General features: G+C 35.3%; 1 protein-coding gene across 10 annotated transcripts in view; it reads left to right on the top strand.

Moving 5' to 3' along the window:
* The window catches only part of SMAP1 (small ArfGAP 1), a 199925-nt gene that overhangs the window by 81995 nt on the left and 101679 nt on the right, over positions 1-16251 (top strand). For 9 of the 10 annotated variants that reach the window (XM_058435301.1, XM_058435297.1, XM_058435303.1 and 6 more), the window contains one exon: positions 11814-11899. In XM_058435301.1, coding sequence (XP_058291284.1) covers positions 11814-11899 — 86 coding nt within the window. Of the gene's footprint in view, positions 1-10637; positions 10726-11813; positions 11900-16251 lie in introns of those variants that run through there. The other variant, XM_058435306.1, reaches the window with a different exon arrangement.

Below are 16251 nucleotides of genomic sequence, written 5' to 3'. Positions count from 1 at the left end.
GGGATAATCAGTCAGTTAATTTTGTTGTAACTATCATCCATTGGTTTTTAGTTTTTCTACCTAGGCCTTTCTGTTTTCTTTTTTCTGGGGAGATTCTGGGAACTTAGAAAATTATCTCTGCTGTTACAGAATTTTTATGATAAGCAATATTTAATAGAATAAAATTTTACTTAAAGGTAATCTGGAGAACTCTGTGTTAGAACATTGTTTAATCTCTTAGGGGTTTGGCCCTTGGATAAATTTTCAGTGTCTTCTAGAACCAGGTACATAATAAGGTTTCAGTAAACAATTCTTGGTACACATTTATTCAAGAAAACCGTAGGCCAAAAAGGCTTTTTTCTTATTTTGTGGGAGGATTTCTCATTATAATTCGATCAAGCTAACAACATTTCTCAAATTAGGGCCTCAGGTACATGCTTAACTGAGATACAGTTGATGCTGAACCCTTGCTAGAATCATTAAATGTATCTTCAAAGAAGAGCAGAGAATGGAGCAGCCTATAGCGCTGGGTTTTTGTATTGCCTACATGTGAAGATTGAGGTAAAGAAAGAAATGTGATAGTGTCTGTTACAAAATTTAATCTGTGAATTTTAATAAGAGATTTGCATTTTAAGCAATCCATTTGGAAAAAAGTACATAAATTTTTAATTTGAATGTGCAAGATTATGCCCTATATTTTCTTGTTCCTCTTGATTTGTTAAAAATTTTTAAGGTTAAACTTTAAATAAGGTCGGTAATACTAATAATTTTTTTGAAAATGGCATATTTCATGTAGGTGATTATCACTATGTCAAAGGAGTGAACAAAATTGTTAAGATGTTACTTAGTGTAATTTGTTTGTTAAACATCAATCCTCGGTACATGTCACAACTAGGTTTTTTCCAGGTATACATGCCCATGTTGGTCGCCCACTCCTGACAGGCCTGGTGTCCAAGTGATCTCATTGTTCAATTCCCACCTATGAGTGAGAACCTATGAGGTGTTTGGTTTTGTATCCTTGTGATAGTTTGCTGAGAATGGTGGTGTCCAGCTTCATCCATGCCCTACAAAGGACATGAACTCATCCATTTTTATGGCTGCATAGTATTCCATGGTTTATATGTGCCACGTTTTCTTAATCCAGTCCAGTTCCAAGTCTTTGTTATTGGGAATAGTGCTGCAGTAAACATACATGTGCATGTGTCTTTATAGTAGCATGATTTATAATCCTTTGGGTATATACCCAGCGATGGGATGGCTGGGTCAAATGGCATTTCTTGTTCTAGATCCTTGGGGAATTGCCACACTGTCTTCCACAATGGTTGAATTAATTTTCAGTCCCACCAACAGTGTAAAAGTTTTCCTATTTCTCCATATCCTCTCCAGCATCTGTTGTTTGCTGACTTTTTAATGATTTCCATTCTAACTGGTGCGAGATGGCATCTCATTGTGGTTTTGATTTGCATTTGTCTGATGACCAGTGATGATGAGCATTTTTTCATGTGTTTTTTGGCCGCATAGATGTCTTCTTTTGAAAAGTGTCTGTTCATATCCTTCACCCACTTTTTGATGGGGTAGTTTGTTTTTTCCTTGTAAATTTGTTTGAGTTCTTTGTAGATTCTGGATATTAGCCCTTTGTCAGATGGGTAGATGGCAAAAATTTTCTCCCATTCTGTAGGTTGCCTGTTCACTCTGATGGTAGTTTCTTTTGCTGTGCAGAAGCTCTTTAGTTTAATTAGATCCCATTTGTCAATTTTGGCTTTTGTTGCCATTGCTTTTGGTGTTTTAGTCATGAAGTCCTCACCCATGCCTATGTCCTGAATGGTATTGCCTAGGTTTTCTTGTAGGGTTTTTATGGTTTTAGGTCTAACATGTTAGTCTTTAATCCATCTTGAATTAATTTTTAGATAAGGTGTAAGGAAGGGATCCAATTTCAGCTTTCTACATATGGCTAGCCAGTTTTCCTGGCACCATTTATTAAATAGGGAATCCTTTCCCCATTTCTTCTTTTTGTCAGGTTTGTCAAAGATCAGATGGTTGTAGATGTGTGGTGTTATTTCTGAGGCCTCTGTCCTGTTCCATTGGTCTATATCTCTGTTTTGGTCCAGTACCATGCTGTTTTGGTTACTGTAGCCTTGTAGTATAGTTTTAAGTCGAGTAGTGTGATGCCTTCAGCTTTGTTCTTTTGGCTTAGGATTGTCTTGGCAATGCGGACTCTTTTTTGGTTCCATATGAACTTCAAAGTATTTTTTTCCAATTCTGTGAAGAAAGTCATTGGTAGCTTGATGGGGATGGCATTGAATCTATAAATTACCTTGGGCAGTATGGCCATTTTCACGATACTGATTCTTCCTATCCATGAGCATGGAATGTTCTTCCATTTGTTTGTGTCCTCTTTTATTTCATTGAGCAGTGGTTTGTAGTTCTCCTTGAAGAGGTCCTTCACATCCCTTGTAAGTTGGATTCCTAGGTATTTTATTCTCTTTGTAGCAATTGTGAATGGGAGTTTATTCATGATTTGGCTCTGTTTGTCTGTTATTGGTGTATAAGAATGCTTGTGATTTTTGCACATGATTTTGTATCCCAAGACTTTGCTGAAGTTGCTTATCAGCTTAAGGAGATTTTGGGCTGAGACTGTGGGGTTTTCTAAATATACAATCATGTCATCTGCAAACAGGGACAATTTGACTTCCTGTTTTCCTAATTGAATACCCTTTATTTCTTTCTCTTGCCTGATTGCCCTGGCCAGAACTTCCAACACTACGTTGAATAGGAGTGGTGAGAGAGGGCATTCTTGTCTTGTTCTGGTTTTCAAAGGGAATGCTTCCAGGTTTTGCCCATTGAGTATGATATTGGCTGTGGGTTTGTCATAAATAGCTCTTATTATTTTGAGATACATTCCATCAATACCTCATTTATTGAGAGTTTTTAGCATGAAGGGCTATTGAATTTTGTTGAAGGCCTTTTCTGCATCTGTTGAGATAATCATGTGGTTTTTGTTGTTGGTTCTGTTTGTGTGATGGATTACGTTTATTGATTTGCATATGTTGAACCAGCCTTGCATTCCAGGGTTCAAGCTGACTGGATCCTGGTGGATAAGCTTTTTGATGTGCTGCCGGATTCGGTTTTCCAGTATCTTACTGAGGATTTTTGCATCGATGTTCATCACGGATATTGGTGTAAAATTCTCTTTTTTTGTTGTGTCTCTGCCAGGCTTTAGTATCAGGATGATGTTGGCCTCATAAAATGAGTTAGGGAGGATTCCCTCTTTTTCTGTTGATTGGAATAGTTTCAGAAGGAATGGTACCAGCTCCTCTTTGTACCTCTGGTAGAATTTGGCTGTGAATCCATCTGGTCCTGGACTTTTTTTGGTTGGTAGGCTATTAATTATTGCCTCAATTTCAGAGGGTGATTTCAGTCTTAATTCTAAACTGCCTAATTTAGGTAGAACTGAGAGAGAATAAATAATAAGTTATTTGAAGATAAGGGCTTAAGTCCCCCTATAGAGTACAGGAAGTTGTTAGGTGGTGTTGAAAGAATACATGTATGTATCAGTCATCTAGAAACATAATTATTAACTTTATTGCACATAATATTTTAGAGGTTATTCACTTTCCTGCTTTGTGTGAATTTAATGATAGAAGATAGCAATCATAGTTAAAATACTGGCCTGGGACTGTAGAACTGGGTTCTGCTTCTGGCTCTATTAACTAAATGGTGGGTGATCTTCAGTACTTCAAGAAAGTGGCTTTTTTTATATTGTATTATCTGATCATATGGTAAGTTTTAATATTTTTAAAATGTATCATTATTATTTTTATAGTAACCTTTATTTGTTTATGAATCACTGAACGCATACCACAGTGTGCTGAGGGCCTTTCAGGTAGAAAGGTAGAAGAAAGCATGTTGTGTTTGAGAAAGTAGTGTTCTGTGACGAGAGTGCTAGGTGCAGTTACATGTGTCAGAGGAGGTAAAGGTGAAGGTTACAGCCAGTGACTGGTTTGGTGCTGATCTTATGAGTGATAGTAGGGAGAGAGTAGGGAGCTCTTAAAATATTCCTGCAATAGCCTAGGCAATAGATGACTAGATCCTGAATTAACGTAATGGCAGTGGACTTGATAAACAGGAGATGCCTGCCTGCAAAGAATATATTGAGGAGTTATAATAACCAAGACTTTTGGCAGAAGAGAGGAGAGTCCAGGATGATTCCTGAGCTGGGCCTTAGGCACCTAGAGTGAAAGTGATGGTTTATTCCTGGACATTAAGTGGTATGGATATTATAGTAAGTAGAGATGACAGAAGAGTATAATGTGAAGCTTTTCCAATTTTGTCATAACAATGTTTAATTGCATTGCTTACAAAAAAAGAATACATTCTCTCCATTTGTAGTAATTAGCAAATGCTGCAACAGATAAATCAGTATCTGAATATCTAGAAGTTGTGAAAAGTATGAAAACTGCTACCTCTAATTCCACATCATCATTAAAAAATTTGAATTGTGTGGTTTATTCTTTAAAAAAATAATTAAAACAGAGAACAACTTCCCCTAAAAAACAATTTTTGAAACTGAAGGAATGGACTCTGTATTAAATATTTCCAAAGAGTTCCTGAGACCAAAAACGGTGGCCCTTCTTTTCCAGCAGCTGGAATCCAAAAGATCTTGAAACCAGTCCTGAAAGGCTTGCTCCTATGCAAGAAATCCTGGTGGATTTTGAGAGGAAGATAGAGAAATTTCTGGAAAATTTCAAGTGGTAGTAGAGGTGAGTTACTACCATGAAGAATTTATCCAGGGACTAAAAATATTCATTTTTCTTATAAAAGTTTTTAAGATTTAGCTGGAAATAAGATTTTTAGTTGAAAATCCTAGTCTTTGTGTCTTAAAGCTTTTAATGAATAGAAAATAATAGAGCAAGTAGTTTCCCCCCTCCCACACAAATACATTAAAAATTTAAGAAAGTTTTAATCATCAGCAACAATGTTTCTATCAGATGATGATACTGGAAAAATACATGGTAAATAAATGCCATATTTGTGCTTTGAATGTATTTTGAGTGTAAGATCTGCCTGGATGAGATTTTTAAAAATATATATTCATGATCTTTTTGATTTATCAGAAGACTTTGTTCTCCTTAGTAAAGGAGGAGGTCTCCTTTTTCTGATTCAGGTGCTGCTTGGATACCCTACTGAAGCTCCCTCTAGATAGTATTTTACTTAGAAACAATGCAGGATTACTATAGCCCCCTCTAATTATTTTATTTAGTTCTTGGGAATAGAAAATATGTGGACATGGTACAAACTTTAAAGGGTACAAAAGTGCAGTGAATATTCTCCCTCCCACTTCTGTCTCTGTCATTCAGTTGCCCTCCATAGAAGTAACCATATTTATCAGTTTTTTTGTATATTTTTCCTCACATATTTTATGCATATATATATATATACACAGACTTACAGTTGGCATACATTTTTATATCCTTAGAAAAATCTTCTGACCCGTAGGTAGAACTCTTCTTTCTCTCAATCAGTTCCTCAGAAAATGGAGTAGAAGAAAATTGGTGTATTAGTGTGTTCTCACACTGCTATAAAAATGCCACCTGAGACTGGGTAATTTATAAGGAAAGGAGGTTTAATTGACTCAGTTCCTCATGGCTGGGAGGCCCCAGGAAACTTACAATTATGGCAGAAGGTGAGGGGAAAGCAAGGCACATCCTACATGGCAGCAGGAGAGAGAGAAGCGTGCAGGGGAAACTGCCATTTTTAAAACCATCAGATCTCATGAGAACTCCCTCACTATTATGAGAACAGCATGGGGGAAGAGATCCCCATGATTCAGTCACCTCCCACCAAGTCCCTTCCCAACACCTGATGTGTGGGTATTACGAGATGAGATTTGGGTGGGGACACAAAGCCAAACCATATCAATTGGGTAGAAGACTATTTTAAATAGTTATTAGATTAATTTTCTTCCTCCAGATTAAACATAGGCATGTAGCAAGTTTCTATTAAACATTGATGTTTAAGATTTGACTATTTTAACATTTTGCAGTTTTGCCATTGGGAATTTAGAAGATCTAATTGCAACTTAATTGTAACCTAATCATTTGCAATATCTGCTTCTCTATTATTTTACCCCCACCTACCTCATTAAAAAAAAAAAACAACCAGTAAACCTCAAAGGGCAAGTCAGTACACACATACAAATTTGTGAAAACTATGCAGATAGCTTCCTGAAACAATATGTTAGAATGAATTTTAGTTTTACTATTAATGGCTGTTGCTCAGGTACTTCTTAGCATCTGAGGGACAAAGTACAGGGGTAAGAAGAAGATACTGAGAAAAAGGGAGATGTACAAAGAAGGAAAGTCCAAGAAGCCACATTTATGAGGCTTAGCCACTGAGCATGGAATAGACTGTATTTGGCTTTAGTTGGCCTAGGACAAATAGAAGCCATACCTTGAAGTAGATTCTTCACTTAGAGACCTCCGGTTTCCAAGATTTTGGAAGATTAAAACAAAATATTTGACAAGTCTTCTTTTCAGGGGAATGAATTATTAATTTGGAATTTCAGGTGGTATGTCATTTGTTTTGCCTTTTATTATATTTAATTATTGTTTCCTGATCCTGACAGTGACGTAAACTTGGGCACACTTTGTTTTATCTGTTCCTACTCTTTATCTTCACACATTTATTTCAAGGTTCTGTTTTCAGTAAAACTGTTGTGTGCTGCTTAATTGCCGTTTGTCACTGGAGATGCCCTGTTGACATAAAACAGTGATTTTTTTTAACATTTACAGTACTATTAAAAATGAATGAAATCTCCTATTACATTTGCTTGCTTACTCACTGATTCTGCCTATTTTCTTTTTATCTATTCCCACGTTTTGTTCTATGTGTCATTTTTTGTATGTTTTAGTTTATTAAATTAGATAAATGTGATAAGCAATGTCATTTAAAATTTTAAATTGACAGCCCCAATTCTCTTCAGTCTCTGTAAAATATAAATGACTTAAAATTGTTTTAGAATAGGAGTTTTGCTGTTTTAATGTTAAAACTGTGATTGGGTAAAATGTTTTGTACTTAGGAAGTTTCACAAATAGAAATGTTTCATATACATTAGATTGTGATGACAATATGTTAGGCAGTAGATGAATTTCAGCAATTCAAAAAGTATTTTAAAATATTGACTTCCAAGTGATGTGATGCTTTGGGCTGGTGATGTTGTATGTGCTAGGTTATGTGGGGAAATTAAAAACACATCGATTATGGATTGATGAAGGCAAAATACTTTTAATAGTAGGGTTTAGGATTCTTAAATGGTTTATTACACCATTTCCAGGTGAAGCCTGCCTTTGTAATTATAAGGGTGGTAAGTTTGGATGAAGATGAGTCAACTAAAAAAGTGCAGTACAAAACTCATCTTTCTGGGAACATATGTTAAATGAGAACAGGCTGAATTTAATGGGAAAAGTCAGTAACAGTAGTTTAAAAATATGTTCAATTGGCAGGGTGTGGTGGCTCATACCTGTAATCCCAGCACTTTGGGAGGCCCAGGCGGGCAGATCATCTGAGGTCAGGAGTTTGAGACCAGCCTGGCCAACATGGTGAAACCTAGTCTCTACTAAGAATACAAAACTTAGCTGGGCATGGTGGCACGCATCTGTAATCCCAGCTACTTGGGAGGCTGAGGCAGGAGAATCACTTGAACCCGGGAGATGGAGGTTGCAGTGAGCCAAGATTGTGCCACTGCACTCAAGCCTGGGTGACAGTGAGACTCTGTCTTAGAAAAAATACATAAAAATAAAAATACGTCCAGTCTACCGGCAGAAGTACATGTTCACTTATTCCTCAATATATTAATATATTTTTCTTAAAGTAAACATGAATGTCGAGTTTGTATAAAATAGATTCTTACAATCATTTCTTACTTTGTCAAGAATATCAATATATTTTCTCCTCACTGGATGCTTGACTTGTTTTTTAAATCTTCATTTTGAGATGAAGTATAGTTTAATAAGTAAATAAATGTCTACTTAAAAATATTTTAAAAATAAATTTAATAGAAACTTTAACTTAAGTAATTCAGAGTCCTCCCCTTTCTTTTTTCATATTTGAAGTGTGAGATAAAGAGAAAAAAAAATACTGACAGTGAATGATGTGACTTCTGTAAAGCCAAAAAATTTTCAAAATTGCTAAGATCTTTGAATTTTTAGTGATTTATTTGATAGCCTCACAATTATCCCTCCTATTGGAGAAGTGAAAGCAAGTTTAGAAAATTTAAGTGTTTCAAAATGATGCTAAGTACTAAGTATTAAAATAGTACTTAGGGTCTGGCTTGATTCATAGGAACTAGATGGTAGAGGTTCAGATAGCTAGTTTATTACCAATAATTTAAAAAATAGATGGCCGGGCACGGTGGCTCACGCTTGTAATCCCAGCACTTTGGGAGGCCGAGGCAGGCGGATCACGAGGTCAGGAGATCGAGACCACGGTGAAACCCCGTCTCTACTAAAAATACAAAAAATTAGCCCGGCACGGTGGCGGGCGCCTGTAGTCCCAACTACTCGGAGAGGCTGAGGCAGGAGAATGGCGTGAACCTGGGAGGCAGAGCTTGCAGTGAGCCGAGATTGCGTCACTGCACTCCAGCCTGGGCGACAGAGCGAGACTCCGTCTCAAAAAAAAAAAAAAAAATAAAGTAAAATAAATAAAAATAAATAAAAAATAGAGCTTAGTTTTTCTTTTAGACAAAAGTAAATGTCATTTATCCCCACTACACCTCCCGTTTTTTTGCAACCAGTCTGCTTGACGTAGCTTTGGAAAACTGAATAATTAATTGCCAAAGAATAAGCAGAAGCATTTTTGGTGAGAGAACCTAAAAGAAAAGGAATAATGTTTTAACAACAGGAGTGATGTTTTAATAATAGAGGTAACACTTATAGCATCTTCTGTCTTGTCGTAAAATTTCCTAGATGCTTATTTTGACTAGCTGCTGCATGGTGATGTGGATTGGGAGTGAAGGAACTGAATCTTAGTCTCAGCCATGTCACTAATGCATTATATTACCCAGTAGAAAAATCATACAACTTCTTTGTGCCTCAGTTTCCTCTCTGTAAAATGAAAACCAGGCCTCTAAAACTAAGAGCCTGCTGTTAGTAAGCCCTGCAGGACATAGTCCCAGTTCCACTGGATGAAGCCTGAAATATCAAAATCATTGATGGGTGATGTTGGTTCTATCGCGAGTTGAATTATGGAGACTGATAGAATCTTAGGCCTGTTACTTAACGTCTTTACAGATTCCATTTCTTTTCCTATAAAATTAGGATAATAATGCCTGTCTCATGGTTGTTTTGAAATTTAAAATTGCAAATGTAGGTAAAGTGTTGAGGCTAATGCTTGTCACTGTAGCTATTATTCTATTTTTATTATTTTTTTCCTGCTAGTTACTGGGCAGAGTTTACTCTTCAGGGTCTTGAGTCCTTGAGGACAGCCAGTTTGCTCCATATTCTTTATCGCCTCCCCAAAACATCAGCTCCTGTTGTTTTTTTCCCCTGCCCTCTCATTTCCAAATTGCCCAATCTTTCATTTTCACTGGTTCTTTTACTGCTCCCCTACCTCCCACCCTTTTCTAGTCTACTTTTTAGAAACCTAGAAAGTAAGCTTACCAATATATTTTTGATAGTCACAAAATGATCTGTCTACATCTGTGATGTCATTGAATTCTTGTTTCCCCAAATCCCAACTAACAAACACATCCATGCACCTTTACGCAGTCCCTTTTTGGCAGTGGTCTCCTATAGAAATGACTCATTTATTCACATCACCTCTACCTTTCAGATTTTAATGTTACTATCTATTTGTGATAACATCACTAGAACAATGCTTAATAGTTTGGTGTAATGTACATATCTGCCTTGTTCCTAATAATTTTTTATTTTCCCCCCAAGATATTAATGAGCTACATTAAGTACAGTCATAGTCATTGAATATAAGTTACTGCTGATTTTAAGAAGCACATCCACTTTATGGACCAATAAGAAAAAAAATACCAATTATTAGACACCATCAATTGTGAGATGCATTCCTATTTCAAAGATGTTAAAATATGAAAAAATGTAAATGAGGATTGATGAGATATAGTATAGCATTTTTAATCTTTTCTGTTAAAATTTCTATATATTTTGCTTGCTTGATAGAAACTTTTCAAATTTTCTTAATTTTGCAGTTTCAGTGAACTGTATCTGAATTACTTTTTGCTTCATTGCAGACTAAGAGGCATTTTTACTTGGTCTAGTTCTTTCCAAATGTTTAATGTCTTTATGATTACATAACTTGATCATCTTCTGTTTACAAATTCCCATCACGGCACAAAGGTGCAGCATCATTTGAATGCTTGAGATGGAAAACATTTTTTTGATTTTCAGGAAGGGTGAGCTATACTGAAATTTTCTCAGCTCTTTTCCCCCACACAGAATTACATATTAACTCTTCTTATGCTAACTTCATGCTAGTAGCCACTGTGATGTCATAGAGCCCTCTGACTTTATACTGTTTACCTTTTATAATTTTTTTATTTTACACAATTTTGAAGCTCAGATTTATTTTGCCTTCTATGTCATCTTAGAGCTTAATGATAAAGTTCCCCCCTTTAATCCATTTTTCTCGCCCCCCCCCCCCCCATTACTTCACTTTCTCATTATCTCTAGAGGGAAGACTTAGAAATGTAGTTTACTCTGAGAGAATACTTATATTGAGGTGAGGAAGAATAGATACCTAGAGGTGATTGTGTATTGGAATTTAGTGCACTTTTAAACTCTCAGTTGGGAGAAGAGTCACTATATTTTTTTGTTCGAAGAAAGATACTTCTGTGTACACTTGAGGGCTACAACTCAAGGCAGATGTCAGGTAACCTGTTAAATCTGGATTGTCATCTCAAGGACACAGGGGTGTGTGTCTGGGAAACAGGAAGAAAAAGAAATATTATGAAAACTGATCTCTCTACCAGTTAAAACATTTTAAGGAACTCAAGTTCTATGTAAATGATGTCATATAATATTGTAATGTTCTTAAATCTTACATTTAGTTTCTAATATAATAGAATATCAAGGAAGTACTGTTTGGATAGTCATTCCTCATAGATGACACTGAAACCTAATTAAACTGGTTGAAATGATTATCAAATTTGTTTTATTCTTGCTGAGCAATTGTTCTTATCATTGGAATACACAGATTTTTAGGGAGGAGGTTCTGTGAACTGAACTTATATGTAAAGTTTGGGCATTAGGCACAATTTATTAGTAGAGTTTTGTAGGGAAACTCCTCAAAGGGATTATTATTAATAACTCAAAAGAAATCAATACATTTCTGCAGAGTTCTAGGTCAGCACTGTTTCTCTTTTATCCGGCCTTCATTGTGATCTTGATTGTAAATCAGTAGAATCCCAGGGTATTTCAAAGCTCAAAACAAAGAAAACTTGTCAGCCCTGGAAATGGGAGCATTGTTCAAGTGGTGCACTAGAAAAAATGGCAGTACTGCCTACAAACTACCAGGGAATTCACTTTTAGGAAGTAGTAAGTGTAAAGGTGGTACCGTTTTCACAAAAAAAGACATTTAGATTATGGACTATGGATCAGCATATATTGATAAATGTGAAGGATTTAAAATATGCTTCTATTTTAACTTGAGTGATTAATTTTGTAGTTGTGATTTAAATTATATTTCTAAGAATATATATTGGAAATAATAAATTATTTGGTATTTGTGTATATGTGTATGTGTATGTATGTGCAGGAATCACTTTTTAATGTTTATGTGAGTAATGAAAAAAATTTTTTTTATTATAGTGCATGCAAGATATGGGAAATACTAAAGCAAGACTACTCTATGAAGCCAATCTTCCAGAGAACTTTCGAAGACCACAGACAGATCAGTATCCTTTAAAACTTGTTTATTTTGAGTGTAAAAAACATTAACTCATTTTTACAGTTCATATTTTATCTGTTAGTATTTAGGAAGATGTGAACTTTATCATGCTACTGTTCATTAAAGATAGAAATTGACTTGCTGTGAGCTGTGCTTTGTAGATGGTAGGTTTTTAGTAGGAATTACATAATTACGTAAAAATACACGATACATATGGTATTTAGATGTGATCACAGACCCCTGATTCACAACGATTATTTGACTTATGATTTTTCCACTTCATGATGGTGAGAAAGCAGTATGCGTTTGGTAGAAACTGTACTTTGAGTACTAGTGTAACCATTCTGTTTTCACATTCAGTACAGTTATTCAGTAAATTTCATGAGATATTCAATACTTTATTAAAAATATGCTCTGTGTTAGATGATTTTGCTCAACTGTAGGCTAATGTTAGTGTTCTGAGCACATTTAATGTAGGCTAGGCTAGGCTATGTTTGGTAGGTTAGGTGTATTAAATGCATTTTTGACTTAAAATATTTTCAACTTAGGATGGGTCTGCTGGGGCCTAACCCATTGTAAGTTGAGGGGCATCTCTGTTACTAAGTGTAAACTGTTATGACTGAGTCTTCTTGATTGTTCTCCATCTCTCGATTGGAAAGTATATGCTGTTTATTATTTTAGACTGTTATTAGAGACTTGATTTGTAAGCATCCTATGTTAGAAATCATTTCCATATATTCTTTGGTTACCTTTATATAGTAGTTATATTTATGTGAGGCAGTGTGGCATTTAGAAGACAAATTATGTAGTATTTTTTACATAGCATAAATTCTGAGGAATTTACACTACTGACACTCTGTTGTAGGTTGCACAACTATGTTTGCTTTATGAATCCACCTTTATGAGTGGATAGAATTGTTTCCCACATAATCCACCTTTATGAGTGGATAGAATAGTTTCCCATCAAAACATTTTAATATGTTTTTTATGTTTGTTAAATATAAAATCATAATTCTGTAGGATTTTTATAACTCACAGTTTGAAAAAGCAGCTCATCAAAATTGTGCTGCTTTATAAATAAGATTATCTGATTAATTGTAGGTACGTGGATTCTGTTTGAAGGTAACATTTGTGACTTTGACAGTAAAATGTAGTTTATTAAAGAACAATTATATTGTACCCATTTGTATAGTAAAACAATTTGTGTGGCCAGTGGAAGAAATATCTTTTCTCACACAGAGATATAGGTCATTATATATTTATTTCCACATTTGGACAGAAACCTTTTAAATTATAATTAAAAAGTTAGTAATTTGTATTTGGCCTTTTCTGTTTCTGCTCGCCCCACTCCTTTCTCACAAATTTAGCAATCTGATATCCAAGGCTGTATTTGTTATAGAAAGTTTGCAGGGTTAATGGTAGAAGGTTCATTTCAGGTATAAAAAATTGTGTAAGTAAAAGTATGGAGGTATGAGAGAACGTGACTTTTTAGGGCAGAAGAAGCTTGGAAGGTATTTTGGTCCAAATTGCGAAGGGTTTTCAGTATGATGTAGAGTAGTTTAGACCTCATTTGATTTGGCCCAAGTGTTTAAAAACACATGAAGGGTTTTGAAGCAGGAGAAACATTAGAAACATTAACTTCCACTGTAAGGAAGAATAGTTGCAGGTGGGAGGAGAGCCTAGAAGCAGAGAGACCATGTGAAATACTTGTACAGCCCAAAATTAGCAATGACGATCTAAGTTAGATAGTGGCATTGGTAATGGGCAGGATTAAATTGGAGAGATTGGAAACAAGTTGGGAAAGTGGGAAAGCTAGGTTAAGATTGGCTTTGGTTCCGAGGAAGTCACTAAAATAACCCTGAAATTTCTAGCTTGGTTGACCATAAAGCTTATTTACTGGGAGAAGGAGTTCATTACCAGCAGGAGGATTAAGAGTTAGAAATGGAAGATAATGAGCCATGCTTTCTTACTTTGGGCAGATTGATGCTTCTGTTACACATATACATGGAGTTACCCCATTTGGTGGCTGGAAACACGAGTCTGGACCCTAGAAGAGAGCAGTACATTCTGATTGAGAAGTCACTTAGCATGTAGGTGGTGATATAAAGTGCTGGGTCAGGTTATGTTTACCTAGGGCAGCAGTCCTTTATTTTGCAGATTTTATTGAGAATCTTGCGAATTCTTTTCCTTCTCTGAAAAATGAAAGCCTATGGTTGAATCCTGAAGAATAAAGCCTGGTAGAAGGAAAAACAGCCCAGCATACAAATCAGCATTGTAGGTGGTTGTTACGAGCTGCTTGCTGGTTACATTAATTTATTCCCTCTTTTTTTGCCCCCCACTCGCAAGCCTGAGTTGATACATATGACCCCTCAAATAGAAGAATCCTCCTTTTCTGGAAGTTTGTGTCTGTGGCAGGGTGGGGAGGTTGGGTTGGGTTGGATTTTTTAGGTGTTCCTTGAATATAACAGGGTAAATTACTTGACGTTTTTGAAAATTTTGGTTTCATCCTTTATGTGTTACCTATGGATGAGAGTAGTTTCCAAGTTATTTAATTTATTACACTGATTCCATATTGTTTTCAAATTATCGTGAAGGATATTGAGGGCAGGACAGTATATATCTTCTTGGTATCCTCACTTATTGAACTATTCCATGCACCATTTTGTGTAGGTTGGTAGGAATACTATTTCTTCATTACCACCAATTTTATGATGCACTTTAGAGAGATAAAGTGCTAATGAGATATTGCATTATTAGTTCTGTTATTTTGGCTTTTATATTTTAAAATATTTGGTCCTTATCTATAGATTTCAGGAAAGATGAGATTTTTATAGTGAATTGATTAGTGTTAGTGTCTATATTGGTAAATCCTTGACCTTCGACACAGTGAAGATATAATACTGGAAACAACCGCTGTAATAACTTTACTGCTTAATAAGCGTTTGCCCTATGCCAAGCCCTGACCGTGGCATTTTATGTACATTATCTTTTTTATTTCTCAAAATAACTCGGTGACATAGAGCATAATATTTTCTTTTGTCAGGAGTAGGGTGGGAAGGATGAGATGCTCAAAGAGCTATTAAGAAACTCCCTAAAACCTAAAGTATAATAAAAAAAAAAATTGCTTGAAAAAAAAAAAAAGAAACTTCCTAAAGCCTCCAGACTTTGCCTCCTGTATCGGGACACTTGAGTATTATTTAATGATGGTAGTCTGAGTAAAATCAGTGCTGCCACATTTAAGTCTTGATTGCCTTTGAAAATAGGGTTATTATAATTTGGCACTCTTGGCAGCTGGATTGTAAGATCTAGGTGAAGATTTCAGCTTTTCATTACCTGGTATGATTTATGTTAGGCTTTTGGATTAACTATATATTTGCTGTTGTTACCTCAGGCATTCTTATTTAATTTTTCAGACTAAATGTTACTCCTTTTTACAAATTATGGTCATATTTATGTGAGGTTTTTATCTTTATTGTTCATATGGTTGTCAGACTTGTTTAAAAGAGGGTCTTTGTCTAACATGTTTGAGCTAGATGATTACTTATGTTAAGAGTATAAGATGACAATTCTTGGACCAGGAGACTAGTCCCCATATCTAATGTAATCTGTAGCCTTTAAAAAATTACCTTGGTTATTGTAACAACAACACTTTTTATTCTTTTAATTATGAAACACTGTAATTTGGAGGTTTTGTAGGGAGAGGCTGATAAGAAAACCAGCTTGCCTTTCTCTCTCCCTCCCTCCAGTCTTTCCTTTCATCTATCCATCTTTCTAAAGCTCATTGCTCTTTGAAAAGCCTAACATTTCTGTAGTTTTATAGACATAAATATAGTTGTCTCATCCCTAGAGCAAGTATAACCAAACTAAGTTAAACTCGTATAATATGGGACCTTATTGCATTCTTAACAAGATTTGTCGCTTTTTAAAAAGCTTTGCAATTTACAAAAGTTATGCAAAAGCTGCTGTGAAAGTGTAATTTCTCATGTGGGATGTGGTTAATTATAGGCTTCATGTCCTAGTGTATGACAAATGATAAAGCTTTACATTAAGCTATTCATTATTAGGATATTTTGTCTTATCTAAAAAACTTTAATTACTTCAGTTCCATGGGATCTATTGTGTACCAAAGCTAATCAGCAGTTCTCCTTTGAGCTTTTCAAAGTTTTACTGCTGTCAGTGCTGTGTGTCTGAAACTGGAAGATTTTCTTCTTTGGAGTAGATATTAATTTAGTTGTCTTTCAAATGGTATATTTTTAAAGAAAAGAAAAAATTCTTAAAATATATAAATACATGTTAAAAGACAAAGCGTATAATAATGTTGAAATTTTTCTAGGCTTGTGTAGTACCAATTGTCAGTTT

This window comes from Hylobates moloch, unplaced genomic scaffold (genome assembly GCF_009828535.3).
Source record: "Hylobates moloch isolate HMO894 unplaced genomic scaffold, HMol_V3 SCAFFOLD_2, whole genome shotgun sequence".
Classification (NCBI taxonomy): Eukaryota; Metazoa; Chordata; class Mammalia; order Primates; family Hylobatidae; genus Hylobates; species Hylobates moloch.
This window is presented reverse-complemented; position numbering and strand designations above follow the sequence as displayed.